At 37.2% G+C, this 18,830-nt stretch overlaps 1 protein-coding gene and 1 long non-coding RNA gene across 3 annotated transcripts in view; both read left to right on the top strand.

Annotated features, from left to right (window-relative positions):
• Reph (Regulator of eph expression) overlaps positions 1–1,525 on the top strand; it is a 124,821-nt gene extending 123,296 nt beyond the window's left edge. For both annotated transcript variants that reach the window (XM_022067626.2, XM_022067627.2), the window contains one exon: positions 283–1,525. In XM_022067626.2, coding sequence (XP_021923318.1) covers positions 283–357 — 75 coding nt within the window. In that variant the 3' untranslated portion in view covers positions 358–1,525. The remainder of the gene's footprint in view (positions 1–282) is intronic.
• Positions 1,526–2,084: 559 nt separating this feature from the next.
• Positions 2,085–18,830, top strand: part of LOC110831525 (uncharacterized) — a 411,921-nt gene continuing 395,175 nt past the window's right edge. Inside the window, exon 1 of the long non-coding RNA XR_015534671.1 lies at positions 2,085–8,119. This is a non-coding gene — a long non-coding RNA (uncharacterized LOC110831525). The remainder of the gene's footprint in view (positions 8,120–18,830) is intronic.

Here is an 18,830-nt window from a genome sequence, read left to right as displayed (position 1 = left end):
TAGACGAGGGCGGGTGGATAGCTTTACGCCAAACACGCGTGTTGGTGAATAGAGGCCAACGTCGTGGAGAAGAGAGAAGTCCTCTGCTGGGAATCAAACCCCGCTCGTCGAATAAACAGCCTTAGTTACTATAAAGAGGTGTTTCGGATAACAGCTGCAGGATGAAGAATACTGAAATCCAGGAAATGTAGCTGTAATTCCGATGGACAGTTTTTGTTTCTGGTTCGAAGGGCGCTGTGAAAAAGTTGCACGTCTCTTAATGTTTGTTTTCTTGTGTTCCAGCTGAAGGCGCGATCCGTGACTGCTTGGAGGCACGGAGGCGACCACGGAGGAGAATTGTCTGTGTACTGCTGGTGAACTACCCATCCCTCTTCACGTCTTTTCTTCTGTGTTGCTTTTGGATTCGGAAGACGTTGGCGACTGGAAAGGTCATTTTTACGTAATGTGTGGAAGCCGGAATGTGTGCAATTTCCGATGTTCTTGTGTGTATGGAACAAGACTGACTGAATATATTCTAGATATGAAGGTGAAAGTTGAAATATTTGCCCATAATTCATATATGAAAATGAAAAAAATAATGTTACCTCCTTCTAACGACCCGAAAGAACAGACAGTATATATTATATAATGAAATGAATGGAGGATAACTTGATAAATATTTTAAAACTAGAATTTAATTAACACGAAGGGGAAATATATATATACATACTATAATACTTCTCTAACGCTCTCCATAGGCGAACCACACGAACAGTTTTTTTAATTGGCATGATAAATAGTACGGAGTATAAAATGCAGGGAAAGTTTGGAATTAGTAATAAATGTGTGGGTTTAAGCCCGGTCTGTCATTCTCGGAAACATTGTAATTATTTTTTAATTTAATGGAGATATTTTTGTAAGAAGTATTGCTGAAGTTCCATATGTTTCTACGTTTCCAATATAATTAGAAAGCATTTGCCTTTCACTCTTAGCGCTTTCCAATTGCTTACATCTGAGCGTCAGTACTGCCTTCTGATATTCCCTTGGAATTCGAGGAAGCATTTTCATATAACGAGAAAGTCTACATGAATTTGAACAATCGCTGCTGCTGGACAGAGCTGGCCCAAACGTTGTCCAGAATCTGACCTGTAAGATGATATTATTTAAATTTTTATCTAATTTTAACGATGTACTGATAAGATTGTGTCTAGTGCCAGGGACCTCCCTGTTACGGGTATTTGCCGAATTCAGGTTGGAAAGCGTTAGACAGTGTGTGCAGATGTCTTATCAGAATCGTCTTTTTCTTTATGGTAGTGTTATTTTTGTTGTTAGGCTAAAGACAATATTACTACCATGTATAGGCCATAATTCAAATTTTCACTTGCGTGTTTCCGAACACTCGATGCTTTTTATATCGATAACTTTGCTAACCTAACCTAACTTCAACTTGTGTAAGAATTTATGCCGTTTGAAGAGAACGGAAGCATTTGACATTGTCTAGGTCCAAAACAACTTTTAGAAATAAAACAAATTTTGTTATGTAAAATGATGCATTTATTTATATTTATTTCTTTTCTTCGATTGTCCTGCTTTGTTTATTTTTTTATTAACGGTATCTGAATTGGGTGGGAGGGGTTGCAATTAGTTTATTACTTGAAATCCTATAAATTAAAATACAAGTAAGAATATTTGAGTTTTTCACGGCTGTGATGCAGATGTTTCTGTTGATTTAGTCATCGTGTAGACTCCTCTGTAGATGAATACGTTTTGGAGGAATATACTCTCTTCTTCTTAAGGGCTGAAGATGGAGACAGTATGTTCCGAAACGTTGGTATCTACCAACGAGTCTACACGGTGGCAAAATCTAGAAGAAAATCATCAAGATTACGATTTCTTAATTAATTAATATCTTGTTTAATTGATAACGTCGGTTTACAGCTGGAGTCAAATAGGACAAATCCACTGTTTAGGAAAAATGGAGAATCGTGGGTGAAGAGGATATTATTATCAAAATATATAATATAATTTAGGTCTATACACAAACTTTATTTACAGATGTTAAAATTTAAAATTTGCGCTATTCATCGTTGTAACGATGAATAGCGCAAATTTTAAATTTTAAATTTTAACATCTGTAAATAAAGTTTGTGTATAGACCTGAATTATATTATATATTTTGATTATAAAACACAAACATGACGCATTTAAACCTTAAAGGATATTATTAGTACAGTCCACGTTGCCAAAGTCGAACAGCCACTTGTTCTGATGGTCATCATATCGTCTTCAAACGGCTTGGAAAGGAATGCCAATCGCTGTGCCCTGTTCTCCATTAAAAACCTCGGAAAGTGAATTCCGTACCAGAATACGCACAATATCCCCACTCGTTGCTTCGCCTGGGTCGATAATTCCGACTTTATCACCAGATCCCAGCATCTCAAAGTCTACCTCACGACTTTTCTCATACGTCATTTTGTTATCACCGCGCTTATGATATTGAAAAGTACGATTTTGAGGTGCGCGCATAATAGCACAACCCCCTCACATCAAATTTCGTCCAAATCCGTCCATTGGTTTTCGAGTCGAATCAAGTGTACAGACGGAGGGCAGACATGATCAGCGTTCTCGATATGCACTGAGCGCAGAGAACTCATAACATCCACGAACTCGTTATCTAATAAACACAAGTACTTTTATATACTCTTAACTCTTCCCATGTGCAGTTAGAATATATTTATTTGTAGCCTAATTAATACATCTGTCAATAACTCGGGAGTTTTATCGTATCGAATGAGTTGATGATCTTTAAATAATTAATTGGAAAGGATATGGAAGGAAGCCGTCATGGCCTAATTTAAGATAATTTTCCAGCATTTGTCTTAGAGGGACAGAAACTTCAGTCACGGTGACCGGTCTGCGAGGCGGGATTTGAACCCTGGAATTCCAAATTATGAAGTAGGCCACGCGTTATGCAAATGGAGATTTTATTTAAATTTGTAATTCGTCCATGTCACATTTTAAATTCTTATAGCGATAAAAATTACGCGAGGCAATTGCGAACAATTATTTCAGCAGAATAATAGCGTACGAAATATTTTCTGCACTCGTAGGATTTAATACGCGAGATTCTCGCTTTATCCTAGCAAATACGGAGTCATGCGCGCGTTTGCCATCTTTACTTTGCCGTCACAAGGCCGTCGATATACTGTTTGAGGTCACATTAGACCCCAGGCCTCGTGTTGTCCGTCCACACCCACTGTCATATTAAAATGCGAAATGTAAAAGACGAAAACCAACGTCATTTATTGTTGTTTCTTCAAATTGATTTGATTTTATGAACCCTTGCCGTGCTGTTTTATAATTGCCTCATTCAATGAGGCTCGAAGAATGGATTTCACTCTTAACCTTTACAAGCGTTAGGTTTCCCGTCAATTTCGGTTTTGTGTTTCGTTTCTGGGGAGTTCAGGAGACCACATCGTACCTCAGTACGATGACACAATTCAATACAGGGACGATATAATAAGGCGTGAACGTTTATCGCATGTAAAGAGCTAAGTAGAAGTCAGACATGACGTATAAATTGTGTGGAACGTGATAAGATTTGGTTTCTCTCATCGTTTTTCAACTAATGGCGTATAATGACCTAACGTGTTTTAAAATTACGTTTATTGATTAGTAAATTATGAATAACAGAATGGAATTTTAGGTTTTCTGGGTTGTAACGCATGTGCCATCGTTGAACATCAATAGTTTTTGTCTATTTGGGTTACCAATTGTCTTTCCTTTGCTAGTGATATAAAACATTTAAGAAGTTTACGTGTGATCATTATGATAGCAGCGTACAAATATTGACATACTTTTTATTCCCATGTAAAGATGTACATAGAGCAATCCAAATATTTAATTTGTAGGTGGTTGAGTTTGATGTACAAAGATATTGTACGAATTCCCGTCATCGAGACACGAACAAGGACAAAGCTGAGAACGTATAGCAGAGCTCCGATATATCAAAAGAACACGCGTATTATGTTATCGCTCTCAAAGATACTAAAACGTAAAAAGAAAGTGATGCTGGTTGCATACGATGTCGTGATTACCATAGCACGCACTTGGAATCGTTGGCTAGTAAGTCTGGTGGAACAAATAAACCTTGAATATCGCGGTAGATGTTTGTTGCAGGTTTCTTATCCATAATTGAACTGTTTCTAATAATGCATATGCCATCGATTGATGCCATAGATAGAAGTGTAACGAGACATCGCATGTTCATAAACTACCGACCAAGTGACATTTTGTACTGGTGTTCGCGAGTTGAAGACTGGAATACGTCAGGTCGTTGGAATTATAAAAATTCAAGACCGGACAATCTCGTTTCAGTATGATTATTATCGTTATTATTGGTGCATCGCTGTAATATAATTGCTGGTGTGATTTTAAATGTGGTTTTAATATCACCTCTAACACGCAATGACGTATGAAATCTGTAATTTACGCAGAATCTTCGTCTGTTCATTTGTGGTTTAACTTAATAACGCTGTTAGTAGTTCGTACTAAGTATAGAGTGTCAAATGATATTAATGAATTGGAAAGGATGTGGTAGTTGTTTAATATAAGGTACGACGCCAGAATTTGTCAAGAGGGACTGATGAAATCTCATTATAGCCTGTCTCGTGGCCAACGTTGAACCAGGGACCTACTCAGTTGAAGACAATAGTGTCAGCCGCTCTGCCTCCATTTTCAGCGTAGTTTATCTTCGATGTGTGTACAGTAGGGGTCGGGAACCTTGAGCCTGCGGGCCGAATGTGGCCCTCGTAACCATTCTATGTGACCCACCTGTCACATGATCTGTAAATTACTCACAGCGTGAAGGACAAATATTTCCTGCTCCTGAAGAAGGTAGACTTAAATGTGTACATATTATGTAATCGTTCGGGCTAAGAATCGCGAAAGTATATTTTGATCAAGGAGTTATTAATGTCTTTTATTGAGCCAAGGAAAATTGTTGTGCTGTTCAGATCGAATGAAATTGCCGTCGTATAAATGACTTGAGTTTTTTTTTTATAAAATTGACAATGACTTGAAATAAAACCTGTTTGAAAACGAGGAGCCAACTGCTTCTTTATGCTAATATATATAAGCAAACTATTTTATAAAACAGCAAATAGGTATTTTTTGTTACTCTGTTTACGTAAGGATAATTTAGCATTGATCATTTCTTTCTTTCGTAACTTTGGGATTTCTCTAATTTTACAAGTACGTTATGACCGAGATTGTAATCTTATTTTGGATTTTGTGTATCTGGTTTTAAACAGCGTGTAATGTCGCGTTACCTACAAATCATAGCCATAGTTAGTTTACGCAAGTTCATCTCACATTCTCTGGTTAAAATCCCCTGTTCTATATTATATAGTCACGTAGATGCGTTACGAAACCAAATTAGAAGTTCTCTAAAACGCGTCCTGTACTAACGGACGAATCGTGTGACGTTTATCTGTCACCTGAAAGCTATAATTTTAAAGTTCTCATGGATTCCAATGTTACTATGTTCATGCGGTATTTCGCAACGTTTTAATAAAACAAATTTTGCTCTGTCGTTATACCGCGGCCATAATGCAAATGTTCAAAGTATATGTTACTACAATTTATGTTTCAAACCCTTTTAAACATGAAACTCATCTAAATAGGGCCTATTTAAAATGTAGTTCCTATTTTAAAGATGACACACGCGTCTTAATTAACAGATCTGTTTATCGGTGCTGTTTAAGGTAATAATCACTGTTTACTCTGAGAATAATTCAGAACCCTGTTGGAAAACGAAGTTACTGAATGGTAGAGACGTTAAAATTTTGCTTTAAAGTGTTTAAGTGGCCCTTAAAATGATTTGAAGTGAATGTCTCGTAGGCCCTGTACATAGTTATTATATAAAAGTACGAAATACCGTAAATAAGCAAAAAAATTTTAAAAATCTGATACTCGTTTTCATAAATACGCCATATATATGTATGACGTTAATTAAAGTGACTTTTAAGATGATCCAGAATTGACCGAAATTTATTGTAGATTAGGAAGCCGACTTCGATCAAAGCCTTTTGCTATGCGAACGAAGCAACATGACGAAAGTAATAGTTAAGTAAGCTTAGTTTTTTTTTAGTACTAAGTAGTTCAGTTAGAATTTCTCGCAAACGATGAAAATAAAATTAGGAAATGTACACACAGCCGTGCAGGGACATATTAACTTGACAAGAGGCGACAGAACGGGTTTATTTTTATGGGTGTAGCACACGGAAGGTTCACAGAGAATTAAAATCGGTCTCAAAGCGACATATCTCGTTCGTAGCATGATAAGTGTAAGCTGTAATGTGTAACGCTAACTTCTGATACTTTACGTGACTTTTTCGGACACTGGAGATCGCTGAGGTTCGTGGATACTGTTCTTATTCACCCCATGGGACAGCGGGAGGTTACTCTCCAGACGGAACAAGAATGGTTTTAGTTTGGGATCGAATATCGGCCTTCCAAATAGGACGAGAGCACGCAATCGCGTGATCCACAAAGATCGAGTCGAGCGAAAAGTATACGTGAAAGGCGAGAACATGTGAAGGCTCTATATAGCGTGTCCATATATTGTGGATTAAACGGTTAACGTGCAGACAGGAGTTTTTAAACCCTCCAAGCAATTTTTCTCGTCCTGTAAATTTACAACGAGGTATTGAAGAAGAAATTTAATTTATTTAAGCTTCAATTCTATTATCTGGTTATTTGATACAACTTTGTCTTATTGCTTTAGTACAGTGTTAAATATTTGTTTCTTGTTCTAAATAAATGAAAATAATATTAAAAGCAGAAATCCAGGACCTTCGGTTTTCCTCTGTCAGTGTCAATCCACTGATACTCCTGTAATCACTCATGTATCATCTAGGTTAGTGTTATCAAACTGTTTTCATTCCTCGGTCCAAGAATAGTTCTCTCTTTGAACCCAAGGGCCAAGAACCCCACCTGGAACTGTGTTTGAAAAGTAAGCCAAGTTTAATTATCTTTAACAATATTACTCAGAAAAACCAAATTACGATAGAAAATACTCGAATATAAATGTTATCGAAATGTGCAAAAATTACTATAGATTTGCGTGTTATATTAAATGTTATTTTGAAACATCGTGTATCTGACACAGTTTCTACCCACAAAATTTTCATCTTATGGCACTTGTACCTAAATAAGCTGACTGAAAAAATAATAAAATATATTTTTATTACATTCTTTGGAGTAGGAAAATGAATGAAGTACCCCAATGATTTCAGTAGTGACTGCTTACAAATTAGGAAATAATTGCACTGCCCTAGTTACAAGTTTTCTCGAGCCGGGTGTGTCCCGCGGTCCCCTGGGGTTGTACAGTGGATCCCATGGCTACTTCAGTTCTATACAAACATGGCGTAACTCAATTATAACAGTAATATTAGTAAATGCAACCATGCACGTGTGACGGACATAGCTTAATCATCATAGGAATACATTGTGTCCATTTCAGATAATGTTGCTTCTTGCAACAGTGTTAATTCTGTGTCAGATCGTATCATGTTAGTTGAGAGGGCGCAATGGCTAAACGTAAGCATTTCCATGCATTTGGTTCTCGTGGTAGTAGGATTGCAACGTGGAATCGGTGGAATCATCCGTGTGACCTTGTCGACCAATCACAATTTGTCTTGAGCGTAAGGAACACCGAGGGGTGGGGGGTGGATAACTCGACCAGCGATGCAAAAGCCAGTTTCGAGTTATGGCCGAGTGTTGTGCGCGTGGGAATTGTTTTCATTGTTTAATAAAAGCAGTTTTTATAGCTTTAAACAAGCAAATAATGTTGTGTGTTAGTTGTTTAATAACAGAACACTTGCTGTTAATTGTTACAAAACATCGTTCGTTCGAAACGTGCAAGGGATGACATCATCATTACAAAATTTTAAATAAGTGAAATGGCTAGACAGTGTCGGTGCATGTTTACTTGGAGTAGCTGCTTCTAGTAGGTTGTTAATGTTTGTTAGATCAAATTTAGTGTGTCTAATTAATTGGAACAACATTTTAATGAAACTTTACTTTGGTGTGAACTACCATACTACTTCACGGACGTTGGAGATGCGAAAACAAAGAGGTAAGAACTTATGAATTAATTATTAAACATTAAGTATATTGAAACTAAGTGAAATTTATTTTCAGCATGATGGCTGTTGTGAATTGTACCAACATTTCATGAAGAAAAACGTGTTTGCTTAACGTGACCAGTCTAGTTATGTTTTCATTATGGTATACTATAATGCAAAAACTACATTTTTCTGGTGCGTGTACATTTTCAGAATGTTTATGATGCAAGTGGATGAATGTTTACATTTCTTGCTTTGAAAGTCCGTGACATATAGGAAAAACACTTGTGTTACGCCATTAGAATGTTGGACAGGCCTGCAATAGGTCGCAGATAAATTAGAGAAAGTTACCAAAAAAAACTGAACAGTCACCCCCATATATTGTCGAGGTTAAGAATGAGTAGGAACCATACCACCATTAATCCCCCCTCCCCCAAGCGCCAACATGGCGTATAGTGGGACAGACTTACTTTACTTTTACCGAAAGTAGATAGGAATTTCATATGCTTTTAGAAATCGAAGATAAAGTTGCCCGTGGCTCTTAACAAATTACCCGATCGTGTAGATGTCGTAAGAGTGAGTGGTTTGATTCACTCTTTGACCGTCAAGGATTCTGGTAGGACCGCGTTGTTTTAGTATTTTGTATCGGTGTCAATTGTAGTTCACAGAAATAAAATGTGTATGTAAAGTTTTTGGAAAGAATGGCGTGACTTGACTGTACAAAGAGACTGTTCATGAGACAAGTGTGTCCCTCCGTTAAATTAATTCTGTCCCGAAACTACTAGACATATTTCGACTCAGTTTGGCTTTGGGCGGATCTGCACTGTATGTAAAAGACAAATTTAGTTTTGTTGCTCTGACGTACCAATAAAATTAAGCCGGAATTACTTCAAAACGGCCGGAGATTGATATTAAAATACAGATTTCATTAATGTCTGTAACATTTATGTGAAAAATGTTTCGATATGTAGAACCTGTATTGTGAATAAATAACATGAAGGCCATTATTCAAAATAACAACGCGTGGGAAAACGTGAATTTCAATTTGGAGAGCTGTTTTGTTTTGATAAAATGGAGGCCTGTTTGACTCTTGCTAGCTAGTTGCGTGCTAGTAGGAGGTTATGAGCTTGGCCGTTGGCAGCAGCAGCAGTCTGTTGCTAGCGATGCACAGTGTTGTAACGCGACGTGTACAAGTTTAAGAGGGCTGTGGGGTATTAAAACTTCCTTCTCCATGGTCTGATTTCAACTGCGACTTACGGAAGGTGCTGACATCTTATCGTTGAATACACACCTGGTGTTTAGAATAGCAGGCGAGCCTTGGTACTCACGTTGCTTTCGAATTTGATTGATTTTCCCTTCTGCCAATGGGGAATTCCAACAGCTTTTCGTATTTATTTAGTTATTTATTTATTTATGATTTGTTTAACTACGCTTTTTGAGTAGCTCGGACTATACAGCGTGTAATGAGAGGATGATTGTGTATAATGAATTGGAAAGGATGTGTAAGTGAGCTTCGTTACCCAGAATATAATTACCAGATGTTTTCGGCAAGGCGCTAAGCCAGATGAGTCCACTCCACCATCACTTCCATCTACTTCGAGGTCTTTTTTTTTGCTGGAACATTGTTTACAGTTTTTAAAAAAGATAGTGTGTGGTGAAAATAACACGCGGACGAACGCTCGTATTTTTAATTTGCAATCAAACGCCACCAGTTCCATTCGAAATGGCCAAACGAGAGTTTTTGTCAACGTCGTAACTGGGTACACCCCTCCCCAAGGGTCAATCAACAGCAGTGCTATTTGGAGACAACTAAAAAAAATTAATAGATGTAATAAAGTAAAAGAAATGTTTCATGATAGATCCATTACTTTTATTTAATCTTTTCCACTACGTTCATCCGAAAATAAAGATAAGGTTAATGTTCTACGAAGTTCACATGTGCACATGTTTCTCTGCTACCAAAATCCCACTGCGGACGTACATTTATATCTGACATCCGTGAAGAAACGTGAAAAGTGTTTTGTTCTGATCGCCTACTGCGTGCGTGTTGTATGTATGTCAGATGTAAATAAAATGTTATGGCGTTGTATCGGACTTACGTATAATTCTTAACGGTACGTTTGTATTTACACAGTTGTTGGAATATGGCGGCTAGCGGGGGAATCCCTTAGAAATTACACAGGGAGTAAGTGACGTTGGATTTTGTTGGCGCAATGCGTGATTATCGTTAAAAATACGAAATATTAATCTCATATGTATACATTTTATTGGGACGTTTTGTATGTAGATGGATACATTTTATTGGGGGGGGGGGGTAAATAGCAGTACTTTCGATTTTGTTGTTTCTGTAATTTACACTAAGTTGAGAGTATTTAATACCTTCTACAAATTTCGCAGTATGTTTTAAGAAATTATTTCCTCTGTGTGTGAGTCCACGTATTGTAATCATAAAGAATTGCTGTAAAAGAGTTGCTTATGTGTAAATTTTCTTGTGTATTCATACGAATCGATATTTGGGATGGGGAACGTGTGACTGCATCATAACACGAAAAAGGAAATTACTGGAGAAGTGAAAAGTGTGCATTGGCTGGCTTGAAACTGCATTTGTGGTCAAATTTATGCCATAGGGGAGGAGTGGAGGGTTGTAATGAGTTGGGTCGATATCCCAGCTCAGCTGCTGGGTGTGACGTGAATAAACTCATTTAAAATTACACAATATTCAGCAGAAACCCAGACCGAGTTCGTTGCTCTGTGACAGTTGACACAAGAAATGCGAGCTGTTTTCACCGACGAAATGAATTCAACCACCTCACAGTGATTACTGTTATCACTCGCGTACAGAGAGTTTATTTAGTGGCAGTGTTTAAACTGTGCTAATATACGAATTACTGTTGGCAGAAACACGTAGCTTGATTATTTCTCGTCTAACACTAGGTCAACGTCCTGCGTATGGCTCCGTTTGATCGATTACAAAAAGACTGTATAGTAATATACTTCATAAATATTTTATCATGATTAATCTAACATTATAATACATGTTGTTTTTACAAGGTACTTGTAGGTTGGGTCAGGTCCTTAAATGTCCTAATACCTTCTTATATTAATGTATTAACTGATTCAAATGTGTAGTATTTTTCTTGTACAGGGTTTCCAGAAATTGTTCAGTCCAACTGGTTAATGCTGATCGAGGAAATAATTCCTGTTTACATTAAAAATAACGAAATGCATACGTAAACACAACGCGTACGTGGAGTTATCACTGGGTTAATGTCCTGAGGCAACTGTGCCTTAGAACTTACCTTTAAAACTTGTAGTCCACAGTTTGAGAACCACAGACATTATACGTACTTGTAGTATCTCGGAATTTCGTCATGACTGTGTTAGACTGACTTTTCAATCGAGCTGAAATGTTTACCAATACGCTTAATAGGAGGCGTTTTATTCAAATGTAAACACAAGACATGAAAGAGAAGTGTAAACACACCGGAAGAGTGGTCTGATCGACAAAGTCACTATTTGTCATTAATGTACTACGCGTTATATAGAATAACGGTTTGCAACTTGTGGTTCTTGACCGTGGGGTGTTCGTTGAAATCGAATACCAAAATGTGCGTGTTTACTCGCAGTAACGCGGGCCTAAGTTTGGGAAGTGACGTATATTTAATCTTTTGCATTTAATGGAACATTGAAACATGTGAATTGTCCTTGGAAACTGAAATGGAGATATAATTGATAACGAGGAATGAGTACATGTAAATTTTACCCTGTCGTGTCTGTCGCAGCTAAGAAACAAAAGGGTAACAAACAGACCCACACACCAACCCTCCGAAAGTTAGCGAAAAATTCTGTAGTATTTTTTGCTGTTCTTGATTTAATTCTTACCGGCTCTGAGGGTTCCCAGGTAATGCCTGCTCGTCCTTGTGCCAAAGCAAGCATCAGGTTCATCTAAATGTTGGCTAAAAATTCAGTTACTGTCTTCAAACACAAAGCGTATCTATTACAAAGATCAAATTGTTAATGCAGTGGGCGAAACATTGAAAGTTAGTGAATGGTAAATCAGGTGGCACATTTAAGCAATGTGCTTTAAGCTAAGAGTCTCTAGTGCTTAAACATTATAAAGCTCTGATAGGTTTCATAGCTTCATTTACAGCGCCTACGGATAAAAAAGTGTTTAGTGCAAAAATCCCTCAGTGGTTGATCATATTTTTTACTTTGTAATCTCCAAGTTTGCTGTTTGCGTCTCGTATCATACGATAAAAATTCGATCAGTCATCGACCAATGGAAAGATGGGTTTGTGTCGTATAGAAGATAACGCGGATAATATTCAGCATAGGTTAAAAAAATATTGTGATATAAGTAAAATGCCTAGGCCATTATTTAACGGTATTTATCTCCACGTGACGTAGTCTATCCCAAAACACTTCCCAGTGCCCAATATCCTATCCTAGGCCTATTTCAGTGACTGTTCACTGCACCATGTAGCCGTGAAGGCATAAGGCATTTAGGCTGCTACTGTACAAATATAAGAAAACTTGGGCGATGTGTATTTCATTCATTAAAGAAACATAAGAACTTGAATTACAAAGTATCAGCTCCTTCGTGACTCTTAGTAATTTAACTCAAACTTCCAGCGTTACCGGAATTTAACACAGACAACTAACTCCACATAAAGGACGTGCTTAATTATCAGAAATAATTTCCCATCGAAATGTCGCCACAGAAATTTACACTAAACGTTTCCCGCTCCTACATCACCCATAATTGTAGCCTAAAATAGTATAATTGATTTAACATAATCAGTTCATCTTTTGTTGCGACGTATCGTGTTGGCATTGCACATCGATCGACTTCAAACTGCCAGTAATAACAGCTCTGCTCGATATCTGGACACCTAGTCTTGAATATTTCATGTATCATACATTTCCGTGTTAAGATAAAATAATATACGATTAGTGTTACCCTAAATTAATTGGAGGATGGAGGTGACACTCTTTGATATATGTTCCTGTTGTCCTTCAAATTAATTGCGATAGATAAATTGCAGTTAAGGTCGTGCTGAATGTTCTGTACAATTACAGCGAATCAGAAAGCCATATCTCTAGAAGTTGTGTCACATGGCGTTATGGGTTAAAGTAGCTGTTTCCAGCGGAGTTTAAATGAAAAAGTTACGTAATTAAATTAAATGCGAGATTTGAGGTTGTGATGGTGTTGGTGTTTTGGCTTGTGACGCCGTGTGGACTTGTAGATATCCTGAAGATGGAGACGGTATGTCTCTCCGAAACGCTAGTATCTACCTACGAGTCCACACTGATCCAAACCCAGAGCGACAACGTCTTCAGGCCCTTACCCGGTCTCCTACGTGAGCTATTAAATGCGAGCTCTGCGAGTTGCGTTGGTGAAGCGGAAATATCAAACTGGCTCTTTCTGTGGCGCTGTCCTAGGTTCCAGCGAAGCGGTCAGCGGCCAAAGTCCGAGATCAGATATTTTGATTTTGCGCTGGCCAGTAAGGCGCATGCGCAGGAAGGCCGCGTGTTTCTCTCACGTAGGACACAACAAGCGATTCCTCGCTTCATATGACACCCCATGCTGCTTATGCAGCTCGCATAGCTCGCTTGTTATCGCTCACGTAGGACATTGCCTTAAACGCGAAAGTATCCTCCTCCGCTGATTACTGACGCAACCGTCAAAACAAAGCATGCAGCCGTGAAGAAGTTATCTCAGAGCCAAGAGCGTGTAGTGGCAGCCCTGCTCGTGTTCGTATTCAGTATCTGTGAGTGGAAATGTATGAGAGCATGGAAGTTTCCAGAGTGAAAACAAACTTGCGGTATAAAGACGCAGTAGACCATTTCGTCTTTCTGTGAAGGCAATTTTAACTGCGAAAGCTGCACGTATATCTGAGCTTACGAGCTGTCACTCGGAGAAGTGCTTCATTCTGCGCTGTGCGTTTTAAACTGAAACTCATTATCCCATGTACTATATTTCCCCCGTTTGTTTCATGTTCACGTTAGCAGATTGCTTGCTACTTGTGTTACTGCTGGAAAATTCGACAAATTATTACATTTAATTGGATATTTATTTGTCCGAAAGCTTATTACAGGCATGATCATTCAATAGTATCATTGAATAGCTTAGGAAACAGTTGTTGTTGTTGTTCTTATTATTATTATTTCGTTATTATTCTTAAACCCAACATCCTTACCGACTCAAACCCAGAAAAAAATTCGGGTTTGTATACTGCTTGGCGAAACACTTTCGTCCGGGCGCCATTATTGTATCACGCTTATTTTTCGAACTACAAAATAACTTTTACCAGGACTCGAACCCAGGACTGTCGGCGGGGGTTATGGCCTTTGTTCATGAAAAATCCTCACCGAAGCATCATGTTTCGGTCTTGGACAGCCATCAACATGACGCACCTTTAAAGCCAGTTACAGGGAACACATAAAAGTAGCAGAATAATTTCAAAATATGCACGGGATATTTTGTACGCCAATCACGCCTTTGGGGCAACAGTAAGTACAAAGTTAAGTTGGCTATCAAAATCTAGTGCATGAACGCACTGGAAATATTTCATACTCACAATATTAATTATAAAGAGCTTTGATATATTTAAGAAAGAAAATTAAATATAACAGAACCAAATGCTGTCATAAGTCGCTCAAAAAATCACATCGTCAATATTTTGTTGATTTGGTACGGTAGTGACTTAATGTAACAACTAATTGCAAGTTTTATAGACGATCATTTGCAATTATGATCAGTCACTCCGAGACGTAACACGTACTCACACCGATTTGCAGGTAGCTGCTTACTTTATGGAATGGGATTACGCGTTGTTGATGGATCGACTGTCTGTCACCTAAGAACAGTTTCTGTGCTGAATTTCTGATAAGGTCGTCGCAGATGTAAAATGTTTCAGACAGTTATTTTTATTATTCTGCAAATGTGATGTGTGGGTCTCGTAGTCTGACCTCATTTTTTTCTTCCGAAGCAAAGTGAACACATTTCATTAATTTTAATGTGGCCTTGGCAGTGGTACGGTTAATATTATATTGATTGTAAGAGGTTATTCAGAAATATATAATCGTTGTAGACGTAATACGACTGATTAATTTTTTATGACCTCCGATTTCAAACAGGTTTATAATTTTCCTTTGTAAGCATATATTCTTCCGCCTACAAAACTAATATTTAAGTCCTTTCGTACAATTATTATATTTTAATATTTCTTCTTCATTTGGCGGTTTCTCAGAGAAGTCGTAAAATATGTGACAAACCGAGAATAAAATACGTCTTTTTCGATTAATATGGATGTCTTGCACAAAGTGAAGAAACACGTACAGATAAATAACTTTATTTTCAGACTTAACGACTTTTTGTTAACACACACAGGCGCTAAAACTCTGAAATACTGGGAGATTAAATTTTCATGTTTGGTTATCCTTGAAGATACCGCCTTAGAAACAAAAGGGAGCATATTACTTCTTCTATTTGTCAAGTGACGTGGGAGACGCAGTTTCCCATCCCTGCCGTAAGATGTTAGCACAAGACATTTACAATTACGACCTATTCATAAAACCTAACCACAAAACATTGGGAAAGGTCTTCTTAGCTCTGTGAACGAATCTCGGTGCTCGTTTGTGGAAATGTCGTTCGGTAGGTTAGGTTAGGTTATAAACAGCAGCGGAGGGTGCCAGGGGTCTGCAGCGGTGACCGTTTTGATAATACGTATTCTTGTTATGGGACAGTGAATTATCAAATCTGCAGTAGCCGACCACTGACATTCTGCTGAGTCGTCACTGTAAATTGTTCTTGGTGAGACAAACAGTAAACCTTGAATTTGATGATTGCGTTTAAGAGAGAGACTTTGTGTAAAATTGTCAAAACCAGAAACCACTGTTAACAGGCTAAAGGTCAAATCTCGTACTGCGTTCATAGTTAGCCTACTTCTGTGTAAATCATTATCTTAATAAAAGAAGAGTATTTGTAACCTTAAGTTGCTATTTTGTGAGGTAGCTAAGTTAGAAAGTCTAGGAGACAGAATGTGGTTAACGGAAAATGTGAGTGACTCGATTGGTGGGCCACTGCAATCACGTGAGAGCACCTGAATGTACAAACAAAGTTTTGATTCTTTCCGTTTGTTTGCCAAAAATGTTGGCTGATACAACGGTAAACAATTGTTTCTGAATTCTCAACTCACTCTGTCCGTAGGTATTACTAGTCGACTGCTTTTGTTGTGTCCCGAAATGAAGTCGTAACTAAATCAGGAAGGAGCTGACAAGTAAAGATTGGATGGCGATTTGCGTGGTCTTTGGCTGGGTAATGACATCGTTTTATTGATTGTCAGAATCATGTTTTTATATGACAGAAATCTAATAAAAAAGAAATACATAACTTCAGCCATAAGGCAGTATTTTTATTTTTGGAGTCTACAAAAATATGGCTTATAATTACTGAGGATGGAGGAAGTATATTTCTCCCAAACCTGGAGTCTATTGACGAGTCTACACGGCATCTAAAGATGAATTGTGGTGATAATACTCTACCAAAAGATGTCCGCTACATCATCAGAAAATTTGGATATTTTACTGTTGATTTCTCAGTTCTTCAAAATTTTGAAAGCACTACAGAATAACCCATTAACTATTCAGCTGGACAGTGATGTAGCCTTCAGCAATATGCCTGTCACTCTAGGTTGGAATAATTTTAACGATAATTTTTCCCACAGTAATGCACCACAGAGAGAAAATAAATATATTTTAAAATGTATAATTTACAAATATCTCCCTAAATCGACATATATTCGTAATTTAGTAAGTCTCAGATTTTAACTAATTACAGATGAAGTTTCAACATTCTTAAATTTAAAGTTTAATCAGTGTAATGTCTGGCTACTCAAATAACTCTGTAATTTCAAGCAAGTAAGTTTAAGATAGTGTAGTTGCGTCATATTGTGACTTATTAAATTAAAATTAGATTATTTGGTTATTCCGTCAAATCACAATGTATTTAAAATAAGATAATTAAAATAATTAAAATATCATTCTGTGTTCCATATCGAATAAACCTTGTTCGGATACGGTAATACTTCTGGATCACCTCCAGACACAACTGTGTTGTCTACTATTTCATCTCTGACCGATGTAAACATCAAAAGCATCACTTCAAACAATAAAAGTTGATCCATTATATGAAAATATCTGGACACGACCTCCAAAAAACTACACTACGAAAAATTGTAAAAAATTGTAATTGAGTTTTAAATTTAATATAATTTTACACCTGATGATGGTTTAATAAAACCGAAACATGTTGTAACTGTTCCAATTGTAAATCGATTATTCGATATGGAACACAGAATGATATTTTAATTATCTTATTTTAAATACATTGTGATTTGACGGAATAACCAAATAATTTAATTTTAAGTAAGTTTAAATTAGAAAAGTAGGGAATGTTTTACAAATACTAGAAATTATACTCCGTTATTTGTAGCCTTTGTATTGGCCCATAATTGTGTTTACTATCGTTAATGAAACATCTCGCTTAAGCAAACGTACGGCCCTGATTTATCTGTGCCTACGTGAGAATTGCGTTCGGCTAGATGGGATTTAAAAAAAAAATCCCGAAATATCACGCATGCCCTATTCTTAGACGTTTCATCCATAATTTACAGCCCCCCCCCCCCCTCTGTACACGCAAAAGTATAACACAACTAATTATAAACAAAATAAAATTTAGGGACTGTGTGGACATTCTTGTAAGGCAATGAGACACGTATTTGCGTGCGTTAGTGTTGTTTTGAGGTAATTTGTGCACCCCAAGGGACTTTAATTTCATTTATAGAAGTCGGGTAAGCCATTACGAAAAATGTGCTATACGAACAGTTACATTAACAGTAAAAGCTACGTTGTTGAACATAAAAGTGAATTATTTGAGACTGTAACATTAGTATAGTCATTACCACGAAAAACATCACTAGTGCACCAATAGGCTGCCATGGTCTCAAGATTTGGTTATGTGATCTAGAAACTGAAAGAACATTCTGACGCTCGGTAAGCAAATGACGTTTGTATGTACACACACATTCCATATAAATGTTTTAGGTCCTATTCCTAATAATTTAGTGTTCGCTGTAGACTAATTATTATTGGATTTTCTGACTCCCAGACGGTAAAATCAAATTTACCAAGAACCAGTACCATGCTATATATACTCTATAAATAAGAGTCTACAAATCTAATTATTGCCAGCGAGTCTTAGCATATTCATTGCATAGAAGCTATTATCTTTATATAATACTGAAGTTTAAAAGTAGTCATAATTACAAATGCTGGATGTTTTAAATTAAAATTTGTTTCGAAGCAGGCAGATACCAACGTTTCCGAGGAATAATACCCCATACATCCATTTCTTTTCATCCTCGTTTACGACTTAACGCGACTAGTCACGAAAAGAGTACTTCAGCCTGTCACTTTTATTTGAAAATATTAATTTTATATCTACTTACATAGATGGACATTAATGCGAAGGATACTCGTGGAAGAACCTTGAAACAGAGGGACAACCATTGGAAGCAGTTCCATTCTTGAACTTCTAACCGGAGATTAGATTCGGTTATAGCGAATTTGCAGCGAGATTACGTATGCGCCTATCTCGAGTCACTCCTATATTTATTATTTATGGACGTTAATAGATGAACTTCGTGATCAGAAGTTGAA

The sequence above is a fragment of the Zootermopsis nevadensis genome, unplaced genomic scaffold, assembly GCF_977971745.1.
Source record: "Zootermopsis nevadensis isolate Lab colony 2312 unplaced genomic scaffold, Znev_1.0 Znev_ptg000011l, whole genome shotgun sequence".
In the NCBI taxonomy this organism is placed as follows: domain Eukaryota; kingdom Metazoa; phylum Arthropoda; class Insecta; order Blattodea; family Termopsidae; genus Zootermopsis; species Zootermopsis nevadensis.
This window is presented reverse-complemented; position numbering and strand designations above follow the sequence as displayed.